This window comes from Rana temporaria, chromosome 6 (assembly GCF_905171775.1).
Source record: "Rana temporaria chromosome 6, aRanTem1.1, whole genome shotgun sequence".
Taxonomy (NCBI): Eukaryota; Metazoa; Chordata; class Amphibia; order Anura; family Ranidae; genus Rana; species Rana temporaria.
Genome location: NC_053494.1, coordinates 180,492,284 through 180,516,276, shown reverse-complemented (window position 1 = coordinate 180,516,276; position 23,993 = coordinate 180,492,284). Strand labels below are relative to the sequence as shown.

At 45.2% G+C, this 23,993-nt stretch overlaps 1 protein-coding gene across 6 annotated transcripts in view; it reads left to right on the top strand.

Moving 5' to 3' along the window:
• Positions 1-23,993, top strand: part of MARCHF7 (membrane associated ring-CH-type finger 7) — a 51,564-nt gene that overhangs the window by 19,548 nt on the left and 8,023 nt on the right. For 3 of the 6 annotated variants that reach the window (XM_040357895.1, XM_040357899.1, XM_040357894.1), the window contains 5 exons: positions 3,979-4,143; positions 13,691-13,846; positions 16,159-16,324; positions 22,148-22,285; positions 22,598-23,708. In XM_040357895.1, coding sequence (XP_040213829.1) covers positions 3,985-4,143; positions 13,691-13,846; positions 16,159-16,324; positions 22,148-22,285; positions 22,598-23,708 — 1,730 coding nt within the window. In that variant the 5' untranslated portion in view covers positions 3,979-3,984. Of the gene's footprint in view, positions 1-2,965; positions 3,104-3,978; positions 4,144-9,423; positions 9,555-13,690; positions 13,847-16,158; positions 16,325-22,147; positions 22,286-22,597; positions 23,709-23,993 lie in introns of those variants that run through there. The other 3 variants (XM_040357898.1, XM_040357897.1, XM_040357900.1) reach the window with 2 other exon arrangements.

Genomic DNA, 23,993 nt, shown 5'->3' with positions numbered 1-23,993 from the left:
CATATGTCGGCGGGACTTGCGTGTGCGTTCGCTTCTGCACGCAAGCTACTGGGGACAGGGGCGTTAAAAAAAAATTTTTTTTATTTTTTTACATATTTATTTCTTTTTTTTACACTTTTTTTTTTTATTTTATTTTTTTTATTATTTTTTTTTTATTATAACTTTTATTCCTATTACAAGGAATGTAAACATCCCTTGTAATAGGAATGTGTGTGACAGGTCCTCTTTATGGAGAGATGCGGGGTCAATAAGACCGCACATCTCTCCTCCAGGCTGGAAAGCATGAAATCGGTGAAAAAAAATTCACCGATCTCATGCTTGCTGTTGCTTAGCAGCCGCAATTGCGGCTTTGTTTACTTACGAGGACCCGGGCGTGACGTCATCACATCGCGCCCGGGTCCTCCGACGGTCATAGAGATGACTGGTGACCATCTGGTCACCAGTCATCTCTATGCTTCCTGCCAGCGCCGGACGATTCGTTCTCCGGGCCCCCGATGGCACGGGAGAGCCCGGAGAAGCACCGGATGGCGGCGGGAGGGGGGGGATGTCCCCTCCCGTCGCCTGTAAGAACGATCTAGCGGCGGAATCGCCGCTATGATCGTTCTTACGTTGTGCAGAATCGCCGGCAGGAGAGAAGGATATCTGAATGATGCCTCTAGCTGCAGGCATCATTCAGATATCCACCCGCAAAGCCCAGGACGTCACATGACGTCCTCCTGGATCGAGGAGGGGTTCCTGCCGCCGTCATTTCACAATGACGCGGTAGGGAAGTGGTTAAAGTATCAGACCTCAGGGTTGATGGAACCAACACTAATGACACCTACCAGCATGTATTTTTCCTAGGTTTCCATTTTAGGTCTCCTGTCATTCTTAACTGCTGTCTGGACCTGCTGGAATCGCCCCAAGTTCAGTCTTTATTGAGCGCTTTTTTTTTTTTAAACATGTCATACTTGCCTCCACTGTGCAGTTCGCTTTGCAGAGTGGCCCCGATCTTTGTTTTCTGGGGTCCCTTGGCAGCTGTCTCGGCTCCTCCCTGCAAGAGCTAACCCCCTTCTAGGAAGCGCTCTTCCAAGGGTGTTGGCTTACGGGCGCACTCCCGTGTGATACAGTGGCGGCCAAGTATCACTCGGCCACATCATTGATTTGATTGGCAGAGGGAGCCAATGGCTGCGCTGCTATCAATCATCCAATGACCAGGCTACAACTAGGGGGAAACATCACATGATCGCACCCACAGATTCGGGCCTCAGGTAAGTAAAACGAGGGGGCCTGTAACTATCAGATGTTTGGGCACACCTCATCTCATGGAGAGGAAGAATGGGGAAATGCTGATGTAAACAAGCATTTCCCATTATTCCTAGTGACAGGACACTTATCATGGCTCCCTGTAATTGGGAGCGGTGATCAGTGTTGTCACACGTAGCCCATCTCCCCTACAGTTAGAATCACTCCCTAGGACCAGCTTAACTCCTGCAGAAACCCCTACTGGTTAACCCCTTCACTGCCAGTGTAATTTTTACAGTAATCGGTGCATTTTTTTTAGCACTGATCGCTATGACAATGGTCCCAAAATGGTATCAAGTGTCTGCCATAATGTTGCAGACACTTGGGGGGGGGGGGGAATAAAATGCCATAAATCTATCCTTATTTTGTAGACACTACAACTTTTGCACGAACCAATCAAATGCTTATTGCGATATTTTTTGGGGGAAAAATGTAGAATACGTATTGGCCTAAACTGAGATTTTTTTATTGGGGGGGGGGGGGGTTGATGGATATTACAGCAAAAAGTAAAAATATTGATTTTTTCTAAATTGCTGCTCTATTTTTGTTTATGGCACAAAAAATAAACCCGCCCCAGTGTGAAAGGGGCCTTAAGGTGAAAAAACTGGAAGGTTTACAACCCCTTTTAAGGACCGAGCCTGTTTTTTCAGACTTGGTGCTTACACGTTGTTGCTAAAAAAAATTACTTGGAACACCCTAGAGAATAAAATGGTGGTCATTGCAATACTTTTTGTCGCACTGTATTTGTGCAGCGGTCTTACAAGCACACTTTTAAAAGTTGCTGACCCCTGGTTTAGACCATATATTGGCTATAAAGGCAAATATCCCTAAAATGTCAGAATATTAGTATCGGTCTCATAATAAAGACAAGTCTTGAAAGGTGTGCATTTGTAGATTCGGGAAGCAATCATGGCAACCTGTGCTGTTTGGTGTCAGGCTGACGCAAGTACAAAAGGCTGATGCAATGTCTCTGCAGAGCAACCTGAAACTCACAGGCCTTCTCACTAACTTCCTTTTTTGCTCTGGTGTCCTAGATAATCGAGTCTAAGTATAGCACTTGTATACATTTCGCCTCCTTTATTTAAAATGCGCCGCAAGGATGTCAGATCTGCAGTGTTGCGAACATTCCCAACATGTGTAGAACCCTCAGGCCTTGCACCTATGTGGGGGAATTCGGTGAAGCTGCTGCACCACTCTTCTGGTGTTTATCCCTCCTAATGTGTGGCAACAAATTTAAGGGCCAATTGACACTGACCTTGCATGTACACTTAGTTGCGTTTTTTAACATGCGCAGGCATCCATTGACAGACATTTTGCATTTTGGAGCAATGCAACATCATGATGTGAATGAGGCGCAAGTGGAGAACCTGTTTACACCAGGCTTTACTTATTCCAGGGATGGTGTCTTTGCAGTGAGTGTGGCTTTCTTCATACAGAATGCAGGGTGACCCTTTATAAAATTGTCTGATTAGCTAGGCCTGACTAGATGACCTCCTTGGACTGTCCGCAGCCTGAAATGCAGATGCAAGTAAATACTTTTTAGGTTTTTTTTTTTTTTTTTTTTTAGTATGTCTTTTTTTGCTTGCAATGTGACTATTCCAGGATGGTCAGTTCCCTAACAAAGCCCTCTCCCTTCTTCCGCATCTTCCCCTCTCCTCCCTACATAACCTTTCTTCTGTAGCTGGCAGGGATGAGTAAGGACTCTAGTGTCACTTGATGGAGCGGCTGAGTCTGCTTGGGCTGATGATCTAACACCCAAGATGGTGGCACCCAGCAGCAGCAGGGCTTTTGGATGTGTACATAAGGGAGACTTTTACAGGTAAAGAAAATTAAAGTCAATGTGTTAATACATAAATTCCACCCACCCCTGGAGAACACAAATGTTGACTCCTCCCTCCCTTTTTGTCATAGGACAGTGCGGTGAATCTTAAAAAAAAAAAAAAAAAAAAAAAAAATGATGCATGTTGGTCTTCATCTAGCACATATGTTCCCCATGGGCTAGATCTGGGCCTAGTCGTGTGGCCCTCCCACCCAGTTTTGCATCCAGATTGTAACGGAGCGCCATTCCACCACCTTTGGCTCCCACGCTCTGCTCTCACTTCCCGCTATCACTTGTAAATGCTGTTTACAAGAGCTTTGCTTTCAGCAGCATCTGGATGTAACAGTCCTCTCTCAGATTCTGGAGAGCCATCTCCCTGCAGGGCTGTGCCACCAAAACAGGGTGGTATTGGAGTCACATATTGCAGGTAGAGAGATGCAAGGAAGTTTTGGGGGGGTTTGCTCTGGTGCTCCCCCTGCACTCTGTATATGGCATACTCCTGAATAATAAGAGTAGATGTGTAGTCTTGCAGCCAGCCTTTTGAGGGCAACCATATTGCTGATGTGGCCCACAATGATCTTGAGTTTAATGCCCCTGAGCTAGCAGCTCCATTTACATACAGTATTCGAGAGCAATTGGAGGTCATATCAATCTCCATTTTAAAAATGTTTTATTATAAAAACTGGTAAACCAGCGATTCCATGGGTGGTGACCCGTTAGTCAGTGAAAGAATGAATACGTAGACTCCAGGCATGAAGCCACTATTGGAATTTGATAAAGCAGTGATGCCTGTATACTGATTATGAAATGTTAATCTCTGGAATGGATGTTCCTTATAGAGAACACTTATTAATTTTCCCTTTTTTGTCTTTCAGGTTGACATGGAACCTAAGCCATCAAGATTGCCCCGACGGATAACAGTCCAGCCTTCCCATACTTCACCTTTAACAGCCAGGATGTTTAGATCAAACAGGTTAGGAGGTCAAAGTGACGCCTATCGCACAAGTGATAGCGCTTTGAGACCTGATTCAGACTTCCAGGTGAGGATGTGTAAGCTTTTTAACAATTGCATGTTCAAACAGACATCTGTAGCTGAAATGTACTAGGCTAGCAGAATGTGCAGTGGGCTGTGCTGATGCATGCTGGTTTTACCTCTTTTGCCGGCTTTGTCTAACCTTGGAGATGGTGCTATCATGCCTTATCTACTGTACTGGGTTATAGGAGGCTAAATCAACTATTGTTTGACCATGACTAGGGAGGGGAGTTGGGTTTAGACTGTTGTGCCTATTCTTGAAGCCGGTTTTAAAATGTAGGCTCAGTCTTTTACTCCTGATGAGACTGACTGCTCTACTGCATTGTTTTCTTAGGCGAACTCAAAACTGAATCCTATACTTCTGAATCTTAAATTCAGCCAAAAGTTAAAGCCTTCCGTTGGCTGATGTCAAAGCCAGTCAGGGGCGGACTGACAACTCATGGGGCCCCCGGGCAATAGAAGATTATGGGGCCCCCGGACTTACAGGTGGCCACCATGCCAGGAGGCAGTGCAGCTAAAATCTCAGGATTTTCACATCAAAAGCATGTCGGTGTCAGACATACCAGGGACAGATGTAAAAAAAAACAGATTTTTACATACATCCCTGGTTTTATTGAGCCTGGCAACCCTGATGGGGCCCCCTAGTGGCATGGGGCCCTCGGGCAGTGCCCGGGAGTCCCAATGGTCAGTCCGCCCCTGAAGCCAGTCCTGGCTCTGCAAGGATTCCGACTTTATTGTCAGATCCACCCAGATGCCTGATGGGCAGCTGGCTCCTGGTCATGTGACCACCAGTTTTCATTTTGCCAGCTAAATTTAACATTATTTTAGTCGCAAAACTAAAACTAAACTTGATGTAAACCTTAACACTGGTTTAATATATCAACCGCTAAATCTGTGTCTGTAGTGCGTTCTCAAGCTTTTAGCACATACGGACTGTTTGTCATCCATCCGTTGCGTCTATTGTCTGTTTCCGTCAACTTTTTTTGCATGAAAACCCTATTCATCAAAATCCGACCAGATAAACTGACAAATGGTCAGTTTTTCCATAAATTTTTGCATTGGTTTTTAGGAGCAACCAGTCACTGTGCAGGCGATTTGTGGCAGGAGAGCGGTATGGCAGACAAGGCTCCCTCGCTAACATTGTCAGTTTTTTATATAAAAAAAAGTGCAGAGCCAGAACTGTCGGACATTCCTCAGCACAGATGGAAGAGATGCAATGTATCTCTTGGCTCAAAAGAATGACCTTTGGTCTGTAGACAAGGGTGGCTTGACCAACCAACAAGTGTCAAATGTTTATTTCTAAGTTAAATTATTTTTGCTAGCAAATTACTTAAAACCCCCAAATATATTTTAGCAGAGACCCTAGAGAATAAAATGGTGGTTGTTGCAATATTTTGTCACACAGTATTTGTGCAGCAGTCTTTCAAATGTGAGAATCGTGATCTTGGCAAAAAAAATAAAAAATCTGTGGCATTTTATCCAGAATCGTGCAGCTCCAATGTAAACCAAAAATTTGACTTTAGTCGATGTAAAGAACTGATCTGTTTGGGACTTAAGTCTATGACTGCAGCAACAGTCTGTTTCTCTGAGAACAGTGGCCACTGTTGTTTCTCTGAGAACAGTGGCCACTGTTGTTTCTCTGAGAACAGTGGCCACTGTTGTTTCTCTGAGAACAGTGGCCACTGTTGTTTCTCTGAGAACAGTGGCCACTGTTGTTTCTCTGAGAACAGTGGCCACTGTTGTTTCTCTGAGAACAGTGGCCACTGTTGTTTCTCTGAGAACAGTGGCCACTGTTGTTTCTCTGAGAACAGTGGCCACTGTTGTTTCTCTGAGAACAGTGGCCACTGTTGTTTCTCTGAGAACAGTGGCCACTGTTGTTTCTCTGAGAACAGTGGCCACTGTTGTTTCTCTGAGAACAGTGGCCACTGTTGTTTCTCTGAGAACAGTGGCCACTGTTGTTTCTCTGAGAACAGTGGCCACTGTTGTTTCTCTGAGAACAGTGGCCACTGTTGTTTCTCTGAGAACAGTGGCCACTGTTGTTTCTCTGAGAACAGTGGCCACTGTTGTTTCTCTGAGAACAGTGGCCACTGTTGTTTCTCTGAGAACAGTGGCCACTGTTGTTTCTCTGAGAACAGTGGCCACTGTTGTTTCTCTGAGAACAGTGGCCACTGTTGTTTCTCTGAGAACAGTGGCCACTGTTGTTTCTCTGAGAACAGTGGCCACTGTTGTTTCTCTGAGAACAGTGGCCACTGTTGTTTCTCTGAGAACAGTGGCCACTGTTGTTTCTCTGAGAACAGTGGCCACTGTTGTTTCTCTGAGAACAGTGGCCACTGTTGTTTCTCTGAGAACAGTGGCCACTGTTGTTTCTCTGAGAACAGTGGCCACTGTTGTTTCTCTGAGAACAGTGGCCACTGTTGTTTCTCTGAGAACAGTGGCCACTGTTGTTTCTCTGAGAACAGTGGCCACTGTTGTTTCTCTGAGAACAGTGGCCACTGTTGTTTCTCTGAGAACAGTGGCCACTGTTGTTTCTCTGAGAACAGTGGCCACTGTTGTTTCTCTGAGAACAGTGGCCACTGTTGTTTCTCTGAGAACAGTGGCCACTGTTGTTTCTCTGAGAACAGTGGCCACTGTTGTTTCTCTGAGAACAGTGGCCACTGTTGTTTCTCTGAGAACAGTGGCCACTGTTGTTTCTCTGAGAACAGTGGCCACTGTTGTTTCTCTGAGAACAGTGGCCACTGTTGTTTCTCTGAGAACAGTGGCCACTGTTGTTTCTCTGAGAACAGTGGCCACTGTTGTTTCTCTGAGAACAGTGGCCACTGTTGTTTCTCTGAGAACAGTGGCCACTGTTGTTTCTCTGAGAACAGTGGCCACTGTTCTCAGAGAAACAACAGTGGCCACTGTTGTTTCTCTGAGAACAGTGGCCACTGTTGTTTCTCTGAGAACAGTGGCCACTGTTGTTTCTCTGAGAACAGTGGCCACTGTTGTTTCTCTGAGAACAGTGGCCACTGTTGTTTCTCTGAGAACAGTGGCCACTGTTGTTTCTCTGAGAACAGTGGCCACTGTTGTTTCTCTGAGAACAGTGGCCACTGTTGTTTCTCTGAGAACAGTGGCCACTGTTGTTTCTCTGAGAACAGTGGCCACTGTTGTTTCTCTGAGAACAGTGGCCACTGTTGTTTCTCTGAGAACAGTGGCCACTGTTGTTTCTCTGAGAACAGTGGCCACTGTTGTTTCTCTGAGAACAGTGGCCACTGTTGTTTCTCTGAGAACAGTGGCCACTGTTGTTTCTCTGAGAACAGTGGCCACTGTTGTTTCTCTGAGAACAGTGGCCACTGTTGTTTCTCTGAGAACAGTGGCCACTGTTGTTTCTCTGAGAACAGTGGCCACTGTTGTTTCTCTGAGAACAGTGGCCACTGTTGTTTCTCTGAGAACAGTGGCCACTGTTGTTTCTCTGAGAACAGTGGCCACTGTTGTTTCTCTGAGAACAGTGGCCACTGTTGTTTCTCTGAGAACAGTGGCCACTGTTGTTTCTCTGAGAACAGTGGCCACTGTTGTTTCTCTGAGAACAGTGGCCACTGTTGTTTCTCTGAGAACAGTGGCCACTGTTGTTTCTCTGAGAACAGTGGCCACTGTTGTTTCTCTGAGAACAGGTGGCCACTGTTGTTTCTCTGAGAACAGTGGCCACTGTTGTTTCTCTGAGAACAGTGGCCACTGTTGTTTCTCTGAGAACAGTGGCCACTGTTGTTTCTCTGAGAACAGTGGCCACTGTTGTTTCTCTGAGAACAGTGGCCACTGTTGTTTCTCTGAGAACAGTGGCCACTGTTGTTTCTCTGAGAACAGTGGCCACTGTTGTTTCTCTGAGAACAGTGGCCACTGTTGTTTCTCTGAGAACAGTGGCCACTGTTGTTTCTCTGAGAACAGTGGCCACTGTTGTTTCTCTGAGAACAGTGGCCACTGTTGTTTCTCTGAGAACAGTGGCCACTGTTGTTTCTCTGAGAACAGTGGCCACTGTTGTTTCTCTGAGAACAGTGGCCACTGTTGTTTCTCTGAGAACAGTGGCCACTGTTGTTTCTCTGAGAACAGTGGCCACTGTTGTTTCTCTGAGAACAGTGGCCACTGTTGTTTCTCTGAGAACAGTGGCCACTGTTGTTTCTCTGAGAACAGTGGCCACTGTTGTTTCTCTGAGAACAGTGGCCACTGTTGTTTCTCTGAGAACAGTGGCCACTGTTGTTTCTCTGAGAACAGTGGCCACTGTTGTTTCTCTGAGAACAGTGGCCACTGTTGTTTCTCTGAGAACAGTGGCCACTGTTGTTTCTCTGAGAACAGTGGCCACTGTTGTTTCTCTGAGAACAGTGGCCACTGTTGTTTCTCTGAGAACAGTGGCCACTGTTGTTTCTCTGAGAACAGTGGCCACTGTTGTTTCTCTGAGAACAGTGGCCACTGTTGTTTCTCTGAGAACAGTGGCCACTGTTGTTTCTCTGAGAACAGTGGCCACTGTTGTTTCTCTGAGAACAGTGGCCACTGTTGTTTCTCTGAGAACAGTGGCCACTGTTGTTTCTCTGAGAACAGTGGCCACTGTTGTTTCTCTGAGAACAGTGGCCACTGTTGTTTCTCTGAGAACAGTGGCCACTGTTGTTTCTCTGAGAACAGTGGCCACTGTTGTTTCTCTGAGAACAGTGGCCACTGTTGTTCCTCCAGAACTCATGGGGATGCCAGGCTGTAGAAGGGGGTGGGAGCGGCTGGCTCAAATCTGTGCAGTAATCTTGAGTGACACTACTCCTTGCTTCAGTATTTGGGGCAGGCAGTGTAGGGAAATATTCAAACTGAATGCAGACAAACAAAATGACTAGTCCTAAGACTATTTGTCTGCAGATTTGTCTTCAGATTTACCAAAACCATGTAGTGCAAGGGCCTGTCTGACTGCTTACAAATTCAGATTTACCAAAACCATGAGGTCACAAATTTGTATGCAATCAGGCAGGTCCTTGCACTACGTGGTTTTGGAAAATCTGAAGACAAAGCTGCAGAAAATCTAATAAAGGGAATGGTTAAGCCCCCATACACACTAATAACTTCATACCTACTCATGCAGTCTTTATATCCTTTCTCATGTGACCATGGAGCTTGGTTACTGTGTTTGAAATTTGTCCTATAGACAATCGGGTATAACGACTTGTATTGCTCCCCCTTTTTTTTTTTTTTTTTTTCTTTCAATCTTGAATAGCAGGTTCAGGGAACTGCTTGGTAGCTTTGTGCAGGAATTTGGTGCTAAGTTTGTGGCCCTTCGCAGGCTCCAGAGGATGAATTGGTTTCTCCATCAGTGTGGATCATAAAATATCAACAGCCGCTGTACTGAAAGATACCAATTCATGTCATATAGGGAATATCCAGATCTACATGTCTTCAGACATTTTTTTAAAGGTAAGTCTTTTATTGTTTAAGCGTTCTCGTGTCAACTTTCCGTACGCTGTACTCAGTGCTTTTATACTCATGCAGAATAAATGTAATATATTGCAGCTTAATAGTCCTTTGATGTGATGGCTACATTTGTGTTCTTTTCACCTTGTAAATCTGCCAGTAACACACTTCCTGTGCTAGGGTAACGCTTACTCTGCATACTATATTAACTAGGGCCGAAACTAACCGATTATGAAATTTAATCTAAGGCCCTTTTCACACTACAAAATAAATCCGTTTTAATAATCCGTTTTAAAATCCGTCAGATAATGTTAAAAAACGGAAGTTATACGTCCTTTATAAAATATCATTAAAGTCTATGGGATTTTTTTATGTTCCGTAAAGATCCGTAATAGTCCGTTATAACATACGGACGTTAGTTATAACGGAATATGTGACGGGTCTTGCACTATTTTTTGTAAATTATTTGTCCGTTGCAAGTAACGGATATATTAACGTCCGTTATATTTTAACATTGAAGTCTATGGCACATGGACGTTAGTAAATGTCTCCGTAAATGTCCGTTATGTTAACGGACGTTAATTTTACTGAGCATGGATATTCAGGGGAACCCCGCTGTCAATTTAAAACAAAAATGACGTGCGGTTCCCGGTAAATATCCATAACCAGACCCTTCAGGTCTGGTATGGATATTCAGGGGAACCCCGCCGTCAATTTAAAACAAAAATGACGTGCGGTTCCCGGTAAATATCCATAACCAGACCCTTCAGGTCTGGTATGGATATTCAGGGGAACCCCGCCGTCAATGTAAAACAAAAATGACGTGCGGTTCCCCCTAAATATCCATAACCAGACCCATTATCCGAGCACGTTGACCTGGCCGGCCGCAGAAAAGAGGGGGGGACAGAGTGCGGCCCCCCCTCTCTCCTGAACCGCACCAGGCCACATGCCCTCAACATGGGGAGGATGTCCCCATGTTGATGGGGACAAGGGTCTCATCCCCACAACCCTTGCCCGGTGGTTGTGGGGGTATGCGGGCGGGAGGTTTATCAGAATCTGGAAGACCCCTTTAACAAAGGGGACCCCCAGATCCTGACCCCCCCCCTGTGTGAAATGGTAATGGGGTACACTGTACCTCTACCATTTCACGAAGGAAGTAAAAAGTATTGTAAAAAAACACACTGACACAAAAGAATAAAGTCCTTTATTAAAAAAAAAAAAAAAAAAACTCCAGCGCTGAAAAATCCACTCGTTCCCGGCTTCCAGCGTTGTCCTGATCCTGCGACGGGTGCGGGTGATCTCCCGCGATGAGAAGATCCAGCGTCGGGTGATCTCCGCTCCGGCGATGTGAAGATCCATCCATCTGGCGCAGCAGCATCCCGGACCTCCTCTCACCGCTGGGCACAGCCCAGCGAATGAGCGGAGGCAGCAGTGACATTTCTTATATATATAAGAAATGTCACTGCTGCCTCCGCTCATTCGCTGGGCTGTGCCCAGCGGTGAGAGGAGGTCCGGGATGCTGCGCTGGATGGATCTTCACATCGCCGGAGCGGAGATCACCCGACGCTGGATCTTCTCATCGCGGGAGATCACCCGCACCCGTCGCAGGATCAGGACAACGCTGGAAGCCGGGAACGAGTGGATTTTTCAGCGCTGGAGTTTTTTTTTTTTTTTTTTTTTTTTAATAAAGGACTTTATTCTTTTGTGTCAGTGTGTTTTTTTACAATACTTTTTACTTCCTTCGTGAAATGGTAGAGGTACAGTGTACCCCATTACCATTTCACACAGGGGGGGGGGTCAGGATCTGGGGGTCCCCTTTGTTAAAGGGGTCTTCCAGATTCTGATAAACCTCCCGCCCGCATACCTCCACAACCACCGGGCAAGGGTTGTGGGGATGAGACCCTTGTCCCCATCAACATGGGGACATCCTCCCCATGTTGAGGGCATGTGGCCTGGTGCGGTTCAGGAGAGAGGGGGGGCCGCACTCTGTCCCCCCCTCTTTTCTGCGGCCGGCCAGGTCAACGTGCTCGGATAATGGGTCTGGTTATGGATATTTAGGGGGAACCGCACGTCATTTTTGTTTTAAATTGACGGCGGGGTTCCCCTGAATATCCATACCAGACCTGAAGGGTCTGGTTATGGATATTTACCGGGAACCGCACGTCATTTTTGTTTTAAATTGACGGCGGGGTTCCCCTGAATATCCATGCAACTTCTGGAGCTGGACTTCAAGAAAGGGTGAAATGTTTTTATTAACGGACGTTAGAAAGGAATGATATAACGGATGTATACGGATATATACGGATAAACATTATCCGTTTTCAATAAAGGAAGAATGGTAAAATATTTATCCGTATGTATCCGTTATTAAATCCGTTAATAAACGTCCGTTAATAGGTGTAATACGGATATTATAAAACGGACATACAATCCATAGTGTGAAAGAAGCCTAACAATGAATTTTCATAATCACTTAATCGGCCAGTAACATAATGGGTTAAAAAATTGGCCACAATGTTTCAGATCGCTAGCTTCACTGAAACGCTAAAATCCTTATTTGCACATAAATCCACAACATAATGTACAATTTCTGATAAATTCCTACTAAGGGCCCTTTCACACGGGGCGGATCAGTAATGATCCGCCTCCGTGTGTCCGTACAGCTCAGCGGGGATCCTCCGTAAAATCCCTGCTGAGCTGGCAGGGTGGTCCCCGCACACTGTGCAGGGACCGCCCTGTCTTTCCTCCGCTCTTCCCTATGGGGGATCGGATGAACACGGACCTGTAGTAATATTAATTACTAATATTATTAATTGTATGTCCGTGTTCATCCGATCCGACAGACGGAAGAAAATAGGATTTTCTTCCGTCCGAAAATGCGGATCTTTGCGGAGGCGGGTGATTACAGGTGTCAGCGGATGACCTAATCACATAGGGACCCATGTATGTCCCGTTTTCATCCGCAAAGGAAGGATGAAAATGCGGACATACGGTCCGTATGTGTGAAAGGGCCCTAAGGCTTCCCTCAATGGTGGTGTACTAAATTGTACTCCAATGGAGGGCTGTATTTGCACGGATCACCTGTGCAGGTGCCGTATCCTAATTGACATGAATAGGATCGCCTGCATCCCTGTGCAGCTATTATGGCCTTGCTGTAGTATACCCCATGAAATCGATGCCTTTGGTCTTTAAACTTGCAGTTGGGGGCGGCTAAAGAGGAACTCCAGTTCATGCCCCTCATTCTTTAATCAGCTATGGGTGCTGGCATCTTGACTAAGGGAAATAAGCAGAGAAGCCTTCTGCGCATGAGTGAGTCATGCTTTGTGAATGGTCCCACATTCTTATGTGTGTCTTAGAAGGCTGAAGGAGGGGGCCAAATGGCTTTTAAGACATCGGGGGTCTAAACAAACTCTTTTTCACTAAAGCCCCAGAAGGCTTTGCTCCCTTAATGACGGGCCATTTTTTTTTTTTTTATACGGCACTGCGTTGCTCTAACCTCACAACCGCACGCCGTCAAATGATGGCGGGCGGAATCCCCTGTTCTGACAGGACGTCATATGACGTCCTGTCATTAGAAGCTGCTAGAGGGCGCGCACCCGTTGCGTTACTGGGAACACTGCGCAATGTTTCATCTCCAACTAATGCATTCTGCTGGAGAGCTTTTTCTTTTGAAAACACTTACTGCCTGGATCACCAGATGACAATAGAAGACGAGCCTAAAATACTAATGTAGCCATCGCATCTAGGAAATGATGAGCTGCAATATTTGCTTTCTGTTTAATATTGCTTTAACTAAAAGGGGTCTTTGTAACATAATGAAACTGAAGCATGCATATGTAACATAATGAAACTGAAGCATGCATATGTAACATAATGAAACTGAAGCATGCATATGTAACATAATGAAACTGAAGCATGCATATAGGTACAAGATCTGACTTGCTTCCAATTCCTTTCTTGAACATTTTTTATTGTCTGTTCTGCAAATAACATGGTGTGCTATGAATAGTTTTTATAGATCAGGTTTGGTTTCATGATTGTAAAGAATTGCTGGGCAGCTTGAATGTTCCCTCCTGTTGAGGAAAATTTGTTATCCACATTACTGTAATTGTGTAACTTGTGGTTCTTGTGTTGCTTAGGACTCCAGCCCATTGCGTTCAAGTAGAGACTGGGTTTCCAGAGAGAGGGAGACCATTGAACCATCTTGGAAGACTCCTTCATCCAGCTATCAGCGCTGCTCAGGGACTTATGATCGCCCAGTATCTGGGAGCTTCTTGGGAAACAGAAGCAGGGTTGTAAGTAACTTTCATTTTAGAAATGCATTTGTTAGTCTAGAGCAGGGATATGCAATTAGCGGACTTTACAAAACTACAAGTCCCATCATGCTCTGCCTCTGGGTGTCATGCTTGTGGCTGCCAGTCTTGCTATGCCTCATGGCACTTTAAGTTCTGCAACAGCTGGAGGTCCGCTAATTGCATATCCCTGGTCTAGAGTGTGCGCACGCTATATTGGGTACGCCTGTTCATTTTCTTAACACAAATTGATAATCGGCCACTCAAATGGCAGCAACTTGTAGTATCTAGACATGGTGACAACTGCCGTATTTATCGGCATATAACACGCACACTAACTTTAAGAGGGAAGTTTCAGGAAAAAATACTTTCCACAGCCCCCTGCGTATAACACGCAGGCACAGTTTACCCTCTATTTTCAGGGTAAAAAAGTGAGTGTTGTACGCCAATAAATACAGTACTTGCTGAAGTTAAACCTGAGCATCAGACTGAGGAGAGATTATTTAAGACCCCTTTCACACTGGGGTGCTAAAGTGCCTGAAAAGCCTCATCTGCAATCGCCAATGTGAAAGTCCGAGTGCTTTCACACTGAGGCGCTGGCAGGGCGTCAAAGTCCTGCAAGCGGCTTCTTTGCAGCGCTTAGGAGCGTTGAATACACTGCTCCTAAAGCGCCCCCTTCCCATTGAAATCAATGCAAAGTGCTTTGGCAGCGGCACTTTTAACCCTTTTATTCAGCCACTAGCAGGGGTTAAAAACACTGCTAGCGCTTGAAAACCGCCACTAGTTTTAGGGGTGGTTTACCAGCGTTTGGGCACTGACAGTGTGCAAGGACTCAAAGTGATTTTCAACATGCAATGGTTGTTGCGAGACAGGCTGGTCTGAGTATTTAAAACTGCTGATCTACTGGATTTTCACACACAATCTCTAGGGTTTATGGAGAATGGTCTGAAAGAATATCCAGTAAACAGCAGTTGTGTGGCTACATTTTTATTTATTTTTTTTCCCCCCAATTTCCCAAGGAGAATAGGAAGACTTGTTTGAGATAATGGCAATGGTAACCCAAATAACAACCAAGGTATGCAGAATACTATCTCTGAACACACACACAGCACATCCAATCTTGCAGCAGATGGGCTACAGCATCGTTTTTTAACATACTGTTGGACAGGTTAATTGGTTGTCTGTGAGCTGGTTGTAAGTAGGCTTGGTTTTTTCCTGGGCATTTCCCAGGCTTTTGTTACCGCAGCAGGAAACCACACCGGGTGCACTCCTGTCGACTAGAGGTTGGCCGGGGCCGATATTTAGAAATTGAGGCGGCCAATGGCCGATATGTTGCCGAATTTTGTGCCCGATATTTTAGGCTTATTTTTTTTTTTTCATAAAATCTAGTGTTGAGAGGTGGAGAGCCACCTCTCAGTAACAATTGGTGCCTGTCAGTGCCACCTCATTAATACCTACCAGTTCAGCCTGTCGGTGCCAACCAGTGCATCACATCAGTGCCAACTCCACCAGCAGAGCACTCCTGGCTTCGTTCCATCCCCTCACATGGCAAAAGACAGCTCCATTTATCCCCCGACGTGCTGCTAGGCCCGCCTCGGCCTCCAGACTACAAACCCCTGAATGCAGCGTGGCCAATCAGCGGCCGCTGACTTCCTCCACTGGGGGGGAAATCAGGCAGCGGCTGCAATTGCAGCTGTTTAGACTGGGCACACCCCTGCCTCAGATCCCTCCCAAGATCTGCCTTTTACATAATCGGCCGATGCGCAGAAATGAAATCCAATCAATATTTGGTGTGACTATCCTTTGGCTTCCAACCCGCATCTATTATACTTGCAAACTTTTTTTTTATTTGTAGGATTATAGTCGGATGTATAATTAAAATGCACCTTTTGGGACATGTAACATGTTTTGTTCTCCCTCCCTGGGTAGGTACCCATTTCTGCTTGGCTCAATTTGGGGGCCCCTACACCCCCCCCCAACCTTTTGGGACATGCATGTCCCAGGAGGCGACGGGTCTGTTCAGAAAGCACAGTGGGGAACCACCTTCCCACAGGCAAGACTGGTGCTGAACTGGCTTTAGTGAAAACATCGCTGGATCCCTGTATACTGGTAAGTGGGGGTAATCGGCAGATACAATATTTTTAGCTGCTGACTTAAGTTTTGTACAGATTAAATGCCATACTGATTCAGCTAAGGACTAACCTACCTGGTTATTGGTGACTTTTAGAATTCATTCCTTTCCTGCTTTAACCATGTTCTGAGCTTCAAGTGCTGATGTTTGTGTTTTTTTTTTTTTTTTTTTCCCCCCTCTTCAGTCAACAGCATCACAACCATCTTGGTATGATCCTTTAGAGCGGTCGCAGAGCACTTACACTGGACTGGGCAGCCAACAAGACTGGGATTCTAAAAGACCTAAACTATCCTATTATACCCCTCTTAATGGTGCAAGGACTACTAATGCCAACTATACCTCCCCCTCAGGTATGAGGCTACCCTAAGGGACCTTTCACAATCTGTCTGCTGTGGTGTATTAAAGGCTGCTTTAGTAGTACCCCTCTCCAGTTCTGTATCCACACTGTATCCCCTCTATGGGTGTCTTTTGCTGTCCAATGTTTAGCTATAGAATGTGTGGCTTCAGTGGATATGTGTCAGAAAAGATTGGAGTATCCGCTGCAAGCTGAAGTTTGTTTTCTCCTTTCTGCATGTTTGTGGTAAAGTTACTGGGGGTAGGGCAAATCTTAGGGGGGCACATGCAGTGCAAATTTAACCATTTTCCCCAAAGACTGGTGTCTAAAGTTGGCCTAGAGAGCTCCTGAATTTACGTTAATTTACTCTTCTGAAGTGTTCAGGACAGGATTTATGTACTCATGGGTAGAGACCCGATATGGGTTGTATTTACACTAGTCTTATAATGGGTCACAGAACAACCTTTTCAGTGTTTTTGTACAGTCTTGAGTTTCTTGGTTGCAGTGCTTGAGGTGATTGTAGCCATATTTAGTGCAATTGCAAAAAGACAATTGCGTACTGTCTGATACTTGGGTTTCCCCCTCAAAGGGGTTAAAGCCCAAAAGCTTGTCCTGGAAATGTTGAGGTTAGTGCAAATAAAAAAAATCATGGACAGTAATCAATTAATGGTTGCAGTGACAATATCCAGCTATTTCACAACTACAAATAGGCTTGTCCTGCCCACAAGATAATATATTGGGACTTGGGTGAGGTAGAATCTTGCAGTGGAAGAATCCATTTTGCTATAAAGTGACAACTTTATACTAAACGCATTGCTACTAGCTGTTTAAAAGGCAGTCCCTCAGGCATCTAATCGGCTTTTTTTTGGTGTCCTCTGTCAAAAGACCTATTAAAGGGACTATGTTTTAAAGGACTGCTGGAGCGAGTGCCATCTCTCGGGCTAGCCAAAAGGCCCCCCTCCCCACCTTGTTTTGTGGCCATGGGGTCCCTTCACAGCATGTAGTACACCCGTATTCACCTCTGGAAGGGAGTTGGGCAGTGTGACCGAGCATCTGGGGCAAACTGAGTGGGAAGGCTGGATGTGGCCTTGCCAACAGGCGTCGTGAAACCAGAAGGCGGTGATCGTCATTTCTGGGGGATGTGATGTTGTCGCTGAGCGATGAAGGCTTGGTGTTCCAGCCTCCAGGTGTGGAGAGGCAGGGGAGGGCCAGGTCTGTGTCAAAATGCCATGGCAGCACAAGCTTAAAACTAGTTCTATGCAGTCTTTTTCAGGCAATCACATCTTTAGTCGAACTGGACGAAGTATTAGAGCATACAGCTGATGGGGAAGAAGACTGGTCAAGGGCAAAGCCTGAGGGCTTGCACACTGGAGCAGTACACTGACAGGATGCTAACAGTCCTGTGAGGTGCTGTGGGAGCGGTGTATACACTGCTCCAAGTGCCCCTGCCCATTGACATCAATGGGCAGCAGCACTTTGCGGGCAGTTTTAACCCTTTTTTGGCTGCTAGCAGGGGCTGAAAGTGCTCAGCTAGCGGCCGCAAAAACGACCGTAAAGCACCGCTAAAAATGGCGGCACTTTCACACTGGGGCGGTGCGCCATCTGTGGGGAAAGTAGCCTTAGACTTCAGTGAGAAACCCTTTCAAGACTCCTAATCAAATTGTTCAAAAGCCTGGGCTTTACCACTATTTAGGCACTCAAATTAGGAAATTTTGGTCTACCAAAACAAGGCACAGGTTTCTACTAACATGTGTTTTACAGAAACAATCATGCAAATATCGTCTGATTCTCTACCTTCAACCCTTAAAACACAGCCACGTGGTACAAAATTCTGTATGGAGTCAATTTAATTAGTCAGGAGCTTACTCAAAAGTCTTAATTGCAACCATATATTTGCAAGATGCCTACTTTCATGTTGCCATCAAAGGAAGCTTTTAGTGTTTTCTTCAACTAGCAGTAAAAATTGGAGACCAGAACCTTACCCCTTTGTCTTCAGCTCAAGGATTTTTACCAAAGTCTTGGCAAAGGCCCTAGCACCTTAAGTCTCCAGTCCGTAACAATTGTCCTTTATCTGGAGAACCAATTCATGACTCTGACAACAGAAACTGCAAGAGAACCACGTATGCATCGGTCAGGTTATCCAGTCTGGGATGGGGGAGGCCCAGGTAAAAGTATAAGTCAGATCAGACACTGTTGCATAAGTAGCATATCTAGACAAACAAGGCTCTTGCTGAATAAAGCCAAAGATATTTTCCTGGGCGTAAGGGAACTTGGAGTCTGAATCTCAAGGGGCATGCAGAGCAGTCTGGCTAATTTCACAGGAAGAATGGTCTCTATATACAGAAGTGTTCATGCAAATGGTGTACAGATGAGGCCTTCCAGAGATGGACTTTTTGTGTTCAATTTGTTGGCAAACTACAGAATTTCTTTCTAAATCCAGGGGGATCAGCTGGCGGCAGTAGATGCCCTCCAGAATTCATGGGCCTTCAGTCTAGGCCTTCCCTTCCCTTCACTACACTTATTTTCAAAGGTCCTATCAAAATTCAGGGCCTAGCATACATTTAGAATAGCCCAGTTTTGTCCAAAAGAGCATGGTTTTCTGTCACTGTAGGATCAACCTCCCTGGATGTTGCCTTTCAGTCAGAATGTGTTCTCTTAACCAGTCCTCCATCCCAATCCAGACATGCTAAACATGGCAGCATAGCTTCTGAATCCAAGATTCTGAAGTCCAGGGTGGTGTCTCAGTGATCAATACTTTAATACAAAGCCATAAACCCAAGCCATTTGTCAAGATGTAATTGTCAATTTGGCAAAGAAAGCGCCAACAATTCTAGAATTTTTTTTTTTTTTTTTTTTTTTAAAGGTCTAGATCGGTGTTTCTCAACCTTTTTCCAGTCGGGGCACCCTTAAAAAGTATTTTCAGTCTTGAGGCACCCCAGTCCAAGGCTTGGTTCACATTATGGTGTGTCGCAGAACACGCGCAAAATCGCGCTCATTCCTGACACACAGAATAATGCTCTGCTCGTTAGAGGTACCATTAATTCTTAATGGTACCACCCACACATTGGAAAATGTCGGGTGCTTTAGCTGCAGTGCAATTAAAAAAAAAAAAGAAGGTTGGGGACTTGTTTCCCTGCATTTTTGTGGGTACAGAAGCCCATTGAAATGAATGGTCTGCCCTACATGCAGCTGCACAGATGTGAACCAAGGGCTTGTTAACATGTCAAAGGGGCGGTAAAACCACATGGTTGAGCTGCTTTTACCACCCCCAACTTCACCTTTAGCTGCAGAGGCAGCAGCTGGGGTGTTCACATGCTGTGGCTGCAACTGGAGGTATACCGAGGGTGAATGGGGGTGCACTGCAACTACCCCGCAACTGTGTGCATTGCACGGTTGCGGTGTAGTGATGCTGCATTTACGGGCTTAAAACAGGTAGTAAAGAGGCAACATAATGCCTCTTTACGGCCTGTCAAATGCCTCTGAAAAGCGATCTGTGCATGGATTGCTTTTCAGAGAAGCAGCAGTCCTTGCTATCAAACAAGCCCTACAAAATCCATTGTCATGGTACAGGAAGGGGGGGGGGGGGGCCAGGATTAAAAGTAACATACATACAGACTACAGACACAGGCTTACACATGCATACACATACATACCAGGGTTGCCAACTTTCAGTAAATTTACGAAGTTTGTAAAATCCGTACTTTTTTCATCTGTCCTTGAATGTCCATTGCGGACATGTAGGCTGCATGTCTGTAACGGACATTCATGGACAAATGCAAAAAGTATGGATTTTACAAACTCTTTGTAAATTTACTGAAAGTTGGCAAACCTGATACACACACGCACACACACACACAGTCACATGTGCGCACACACACAGTCACATGTGCGCACACACACAGTCACATGTGCGCACACACACAGTCACATGTGCGCACACACACAGTCACATGTGCGCACACACACAGTCACATGTGCGCACACACACACACATACAGACAGTCACATGTGCACACACACACACACATACAGACAGTCACATGTGCACGCACACACACATACAGACAGTCACATGTGCACGCACACACACATACAGACAGTCACATGTGCACGCACACACACATACAGACAGTCACATGTGCACAAACACACACATACAGACAGTCACATGTGCACAAACACACAGACAAATGTATAAAGCCATTTTAAAAAAAAATAATGTAGCTTCTAGCTCAGTACCTTTTCAGATTTCTCTTTAGCCGGGTACTGCAATCTAGGGGGAAGCAGAGAGCACAGCACACTCCTCTGCACTTCACTTTCATTTTTGAAGCCGACAGAGCTTCTCACAGTTCGGCAGGAGAGCTCATCTGACAGCCTTCTCTCCACTGACCCCGCGGCACACCTGAGAACCTCTGACGGCACACCAGTGTGCCGCGGCACACTCTTTGAGAAAGGCTGGTCTAGATCAATGACCTAGCCTGTGCTTATTTCTTTACAGCGGGATCACCTCATAAGCAGATTCTGTAAAGCTGTCTCAAGATTGAGACCTGTCCCCCCTGTTGCAAGTTTCCAACATGGGATTGGTCCATCTTGAGTAGTCACTGGGGAACCCTTTGAGGGTAGTGAATCTTATGGAAGCCTTGGCTATAGTCAAATGGTTTCTCTCCTAGCAATGACCTCTGCCTGCAGGGTAAGTGAGTTACAGGCCTTGTTTAGATGACCCTTCCTACAAATCTTGGAGGATAGTTATCCTTAAGACTGACCAAGAATTTATCCCCCAAGGTTGCCTCTGCCTTTCATAGGAGTCAGTAAATTGTGCTTCCTTGTTAAAAAAAAAAATCTAAAAGGGACAGCTACATTTGCTTTATGCCAGAAGGTGTGTGTGTGGGGGGGGGGTTGCTATTTGGAAGCCTCAAAGAGCTTTGCGGAATCGGAAGCCCCGTTTATGCTTTTCTCAAGAATTCTAAAAGACTATAGCTAGGTGGATAAAAGCGGCCATCTCTGAAAGATGCAAGGCCCTACATTTGGATCCACCACTGGCTGAATGCACATTGCACCAGAGCATTGGCCACTAGGGGTGAGAGCCGGTGCTAACCCAGAGCAAATGTGTAAGGCTGCTACGTGGTCAAGCATCTCTACGTTCTTTCATTTGGCACTATTGACTGGACGTTTTGTGTAGCCAAGATCACAGCTTTGTGAACCTTCCCAAAAGCCTGGGTGAGTACTTGTTCATCCTCAAGGCCTGCCCTGGAAGATAACTAGGTGAAACCGCGTTCGACTTGCCGGTAACTGTTTCCAGGAGTCTTCCAAGACAGCATGTTTGCACTTATAAGGAGATTGTTGTATTTAACTTTTTTCAGCTCCATCCTTCTGTTCTTGGGTAAAACAGACCAGATACTTGAGGGGCTATTTTTTTTTTTTTTACTAAAGAGCTAGTAGCAATGTGTTTCATGTTCTGGTGGGTGGAGCTTCGAGCTTCATCTCTTTTGGAAGACTGCTGAACTGCTGCAGTTACTGGCAAGTCTTTTTATGAAAAAAAGTTCATATACCTCCAATACTAGGTGACCATGTATCTGTGCTCATTGTCAACTTTGGTCATGTTGCCTGACACCAGAAAAGCCTAAATACAGTATTTCAGCTTCAGTCCATAGGTGTAGTTGCTTAAAATGTTCTTGCACTAAATGCAAATGTGCATGCTATACTAAGTGGTCTTTTTCAATGGTTGTGTATTTTGGTGTTTAGTGCAGTTATTGGCTCTTTAAATCATACTTTATGTTGTCTTACCAGTTGCATGTTTTGCTTGGTGCCTCCTTGACTGACCAATTCTCATCTTGTCCAGAATCATCAAGCAGGCATGGACGCTTTCCTAGGGCATCAATGTTTCATTCTGAATTGTCGAGGGATCGGGACAGAACAGACACCTCTATACATGAGCTTGGTGATTATAGGCATAGAAATGGTGATATTGCTTCTTCATGTGAGTGAATTTGCTTGTGCACACTAATGTTCTTACAAAGATTGTCCGTACTGAACTTGCATAGATTATGTTGACCCTAGACACACTTTTTTTGCTAACACTATCTTTAGCAAGATCAACAGATATTTTTTGTACTTGCTAAAAGTTGATCTGGGAAATGTACATCTGTAAAGGATATAAACTTTATAATTTATATATAAACCTAATATCCAGTCCCCTTGGTCTGAACATGTATTAAAGGAACGTAGAGAACTTTTAAAATTCCATAATATATGAACCTGACTGAATAGTTAACTTTTTGTATCCGTTCAGATCTTCAGGACAGAGTTTCTTCATATGCACAAGGCGCTAGACCAAAAGACAACTCTCTAAGCACAGTCCGACTCGACACATCAGTCAGCCGCCAGTTGCCTTCACAGAGCCCTTCATTTACTAGAGATTCAAGCAGGAGTTCAAGAACAACTTCTTACAGAGACCTACGTTCTCCACAAAGGGACGTTTCCTCTGAGGTTCATCACTCTACAAGCCGAAGTGAGGCTACATCACGGAGTACTTCAGGAAGAATCTCGCCTTCATCACCGATACCAAGAAGTGACCAAACTACAGATGGTGATGGCAGGCGTACAACGAGGCACCTCCTGTCGCGCCTTGCATCTAGTATGTCTTCCACCTTCTTTTCGAGGAGGTCCAGCCAGGATTCTTCAAGTGGAAGATCACAAGATGCAGAAGAAGCGCATTCAAGTTTACATAGTGTTACTCCTGAACCCAGTCCTACCATCCCTGCCAACAGTGAAGCACTAGAAAATAGGCCTTCTGAACAATCTCAGGGATTTGCATTTCTTAGGAGGAGAAGATGGGGCATCTCAACATTGTCTCCAAATCAGAGTTCAGATTCTGATGCTGAGAGCTACAGGTCAGAAGATTCTGAAACTAGGACTTCAGGCTCATGGCTGCCTTCTTCTTTCAGGAATAGATGTACACCTCTCTTCTCTAGAAGGAGACGGGAAGGAAGAGATGAGACTGCTAGAGCATCCTCTACCTCTACCTCTGACACTAGCAGAATACACAATCCTTTTAGAAGGGCATCACAAGAAGATTCTTCATTAGATGAAGTACAAGTCAATGTTCCAGGGCCTGCTACAGCTAGGAGTTCTTCCCGATCATCAGCCTCTTCTAGCAGCAGTTCAGCTGCTGCCTCTATAGCGGAGACTCTTTTCAGCAGGAGAAATTCAGGAATTTCAGGCATGCTTCCTAGCTCTCTCCTACACTTCTCAGTGCCGGCTGCACTAGGGAGTTCCTTATCGGACAATGTCATGATAACTGTAGATATTATTCCCTCAGGTAGGACAAGTGATGGACAAGAAAGTGAAAAGACTCGAGACTCCTCAAGGGATCCTGAGAAGCTGAAGAAAATTAAAGAAAGGTAAATGTTTTTTGCTTTTAGTGTTGGAACCCCTTGCATAACTTGTTCGTTGCGCAGAAGGGTTAAAAGGAAGTGTTCAGAGTAAAAGCAATGCGTTTTTTTTTTTTTTTTTTCCTTAACATGTTTAGCTGCCTGGTATAGTCTGAAGATTTAGATGAAACTGTCAGTTGTGTCAACGTGTGTCCTGAGATCTTCCCATTTTTTTGCTTTGTAGTCTTAACACAAACCTAAATGCAGTCTGCATCTTTAAAGTGATTGGCTGAAGTTTTTTTTATTTTGATGCAT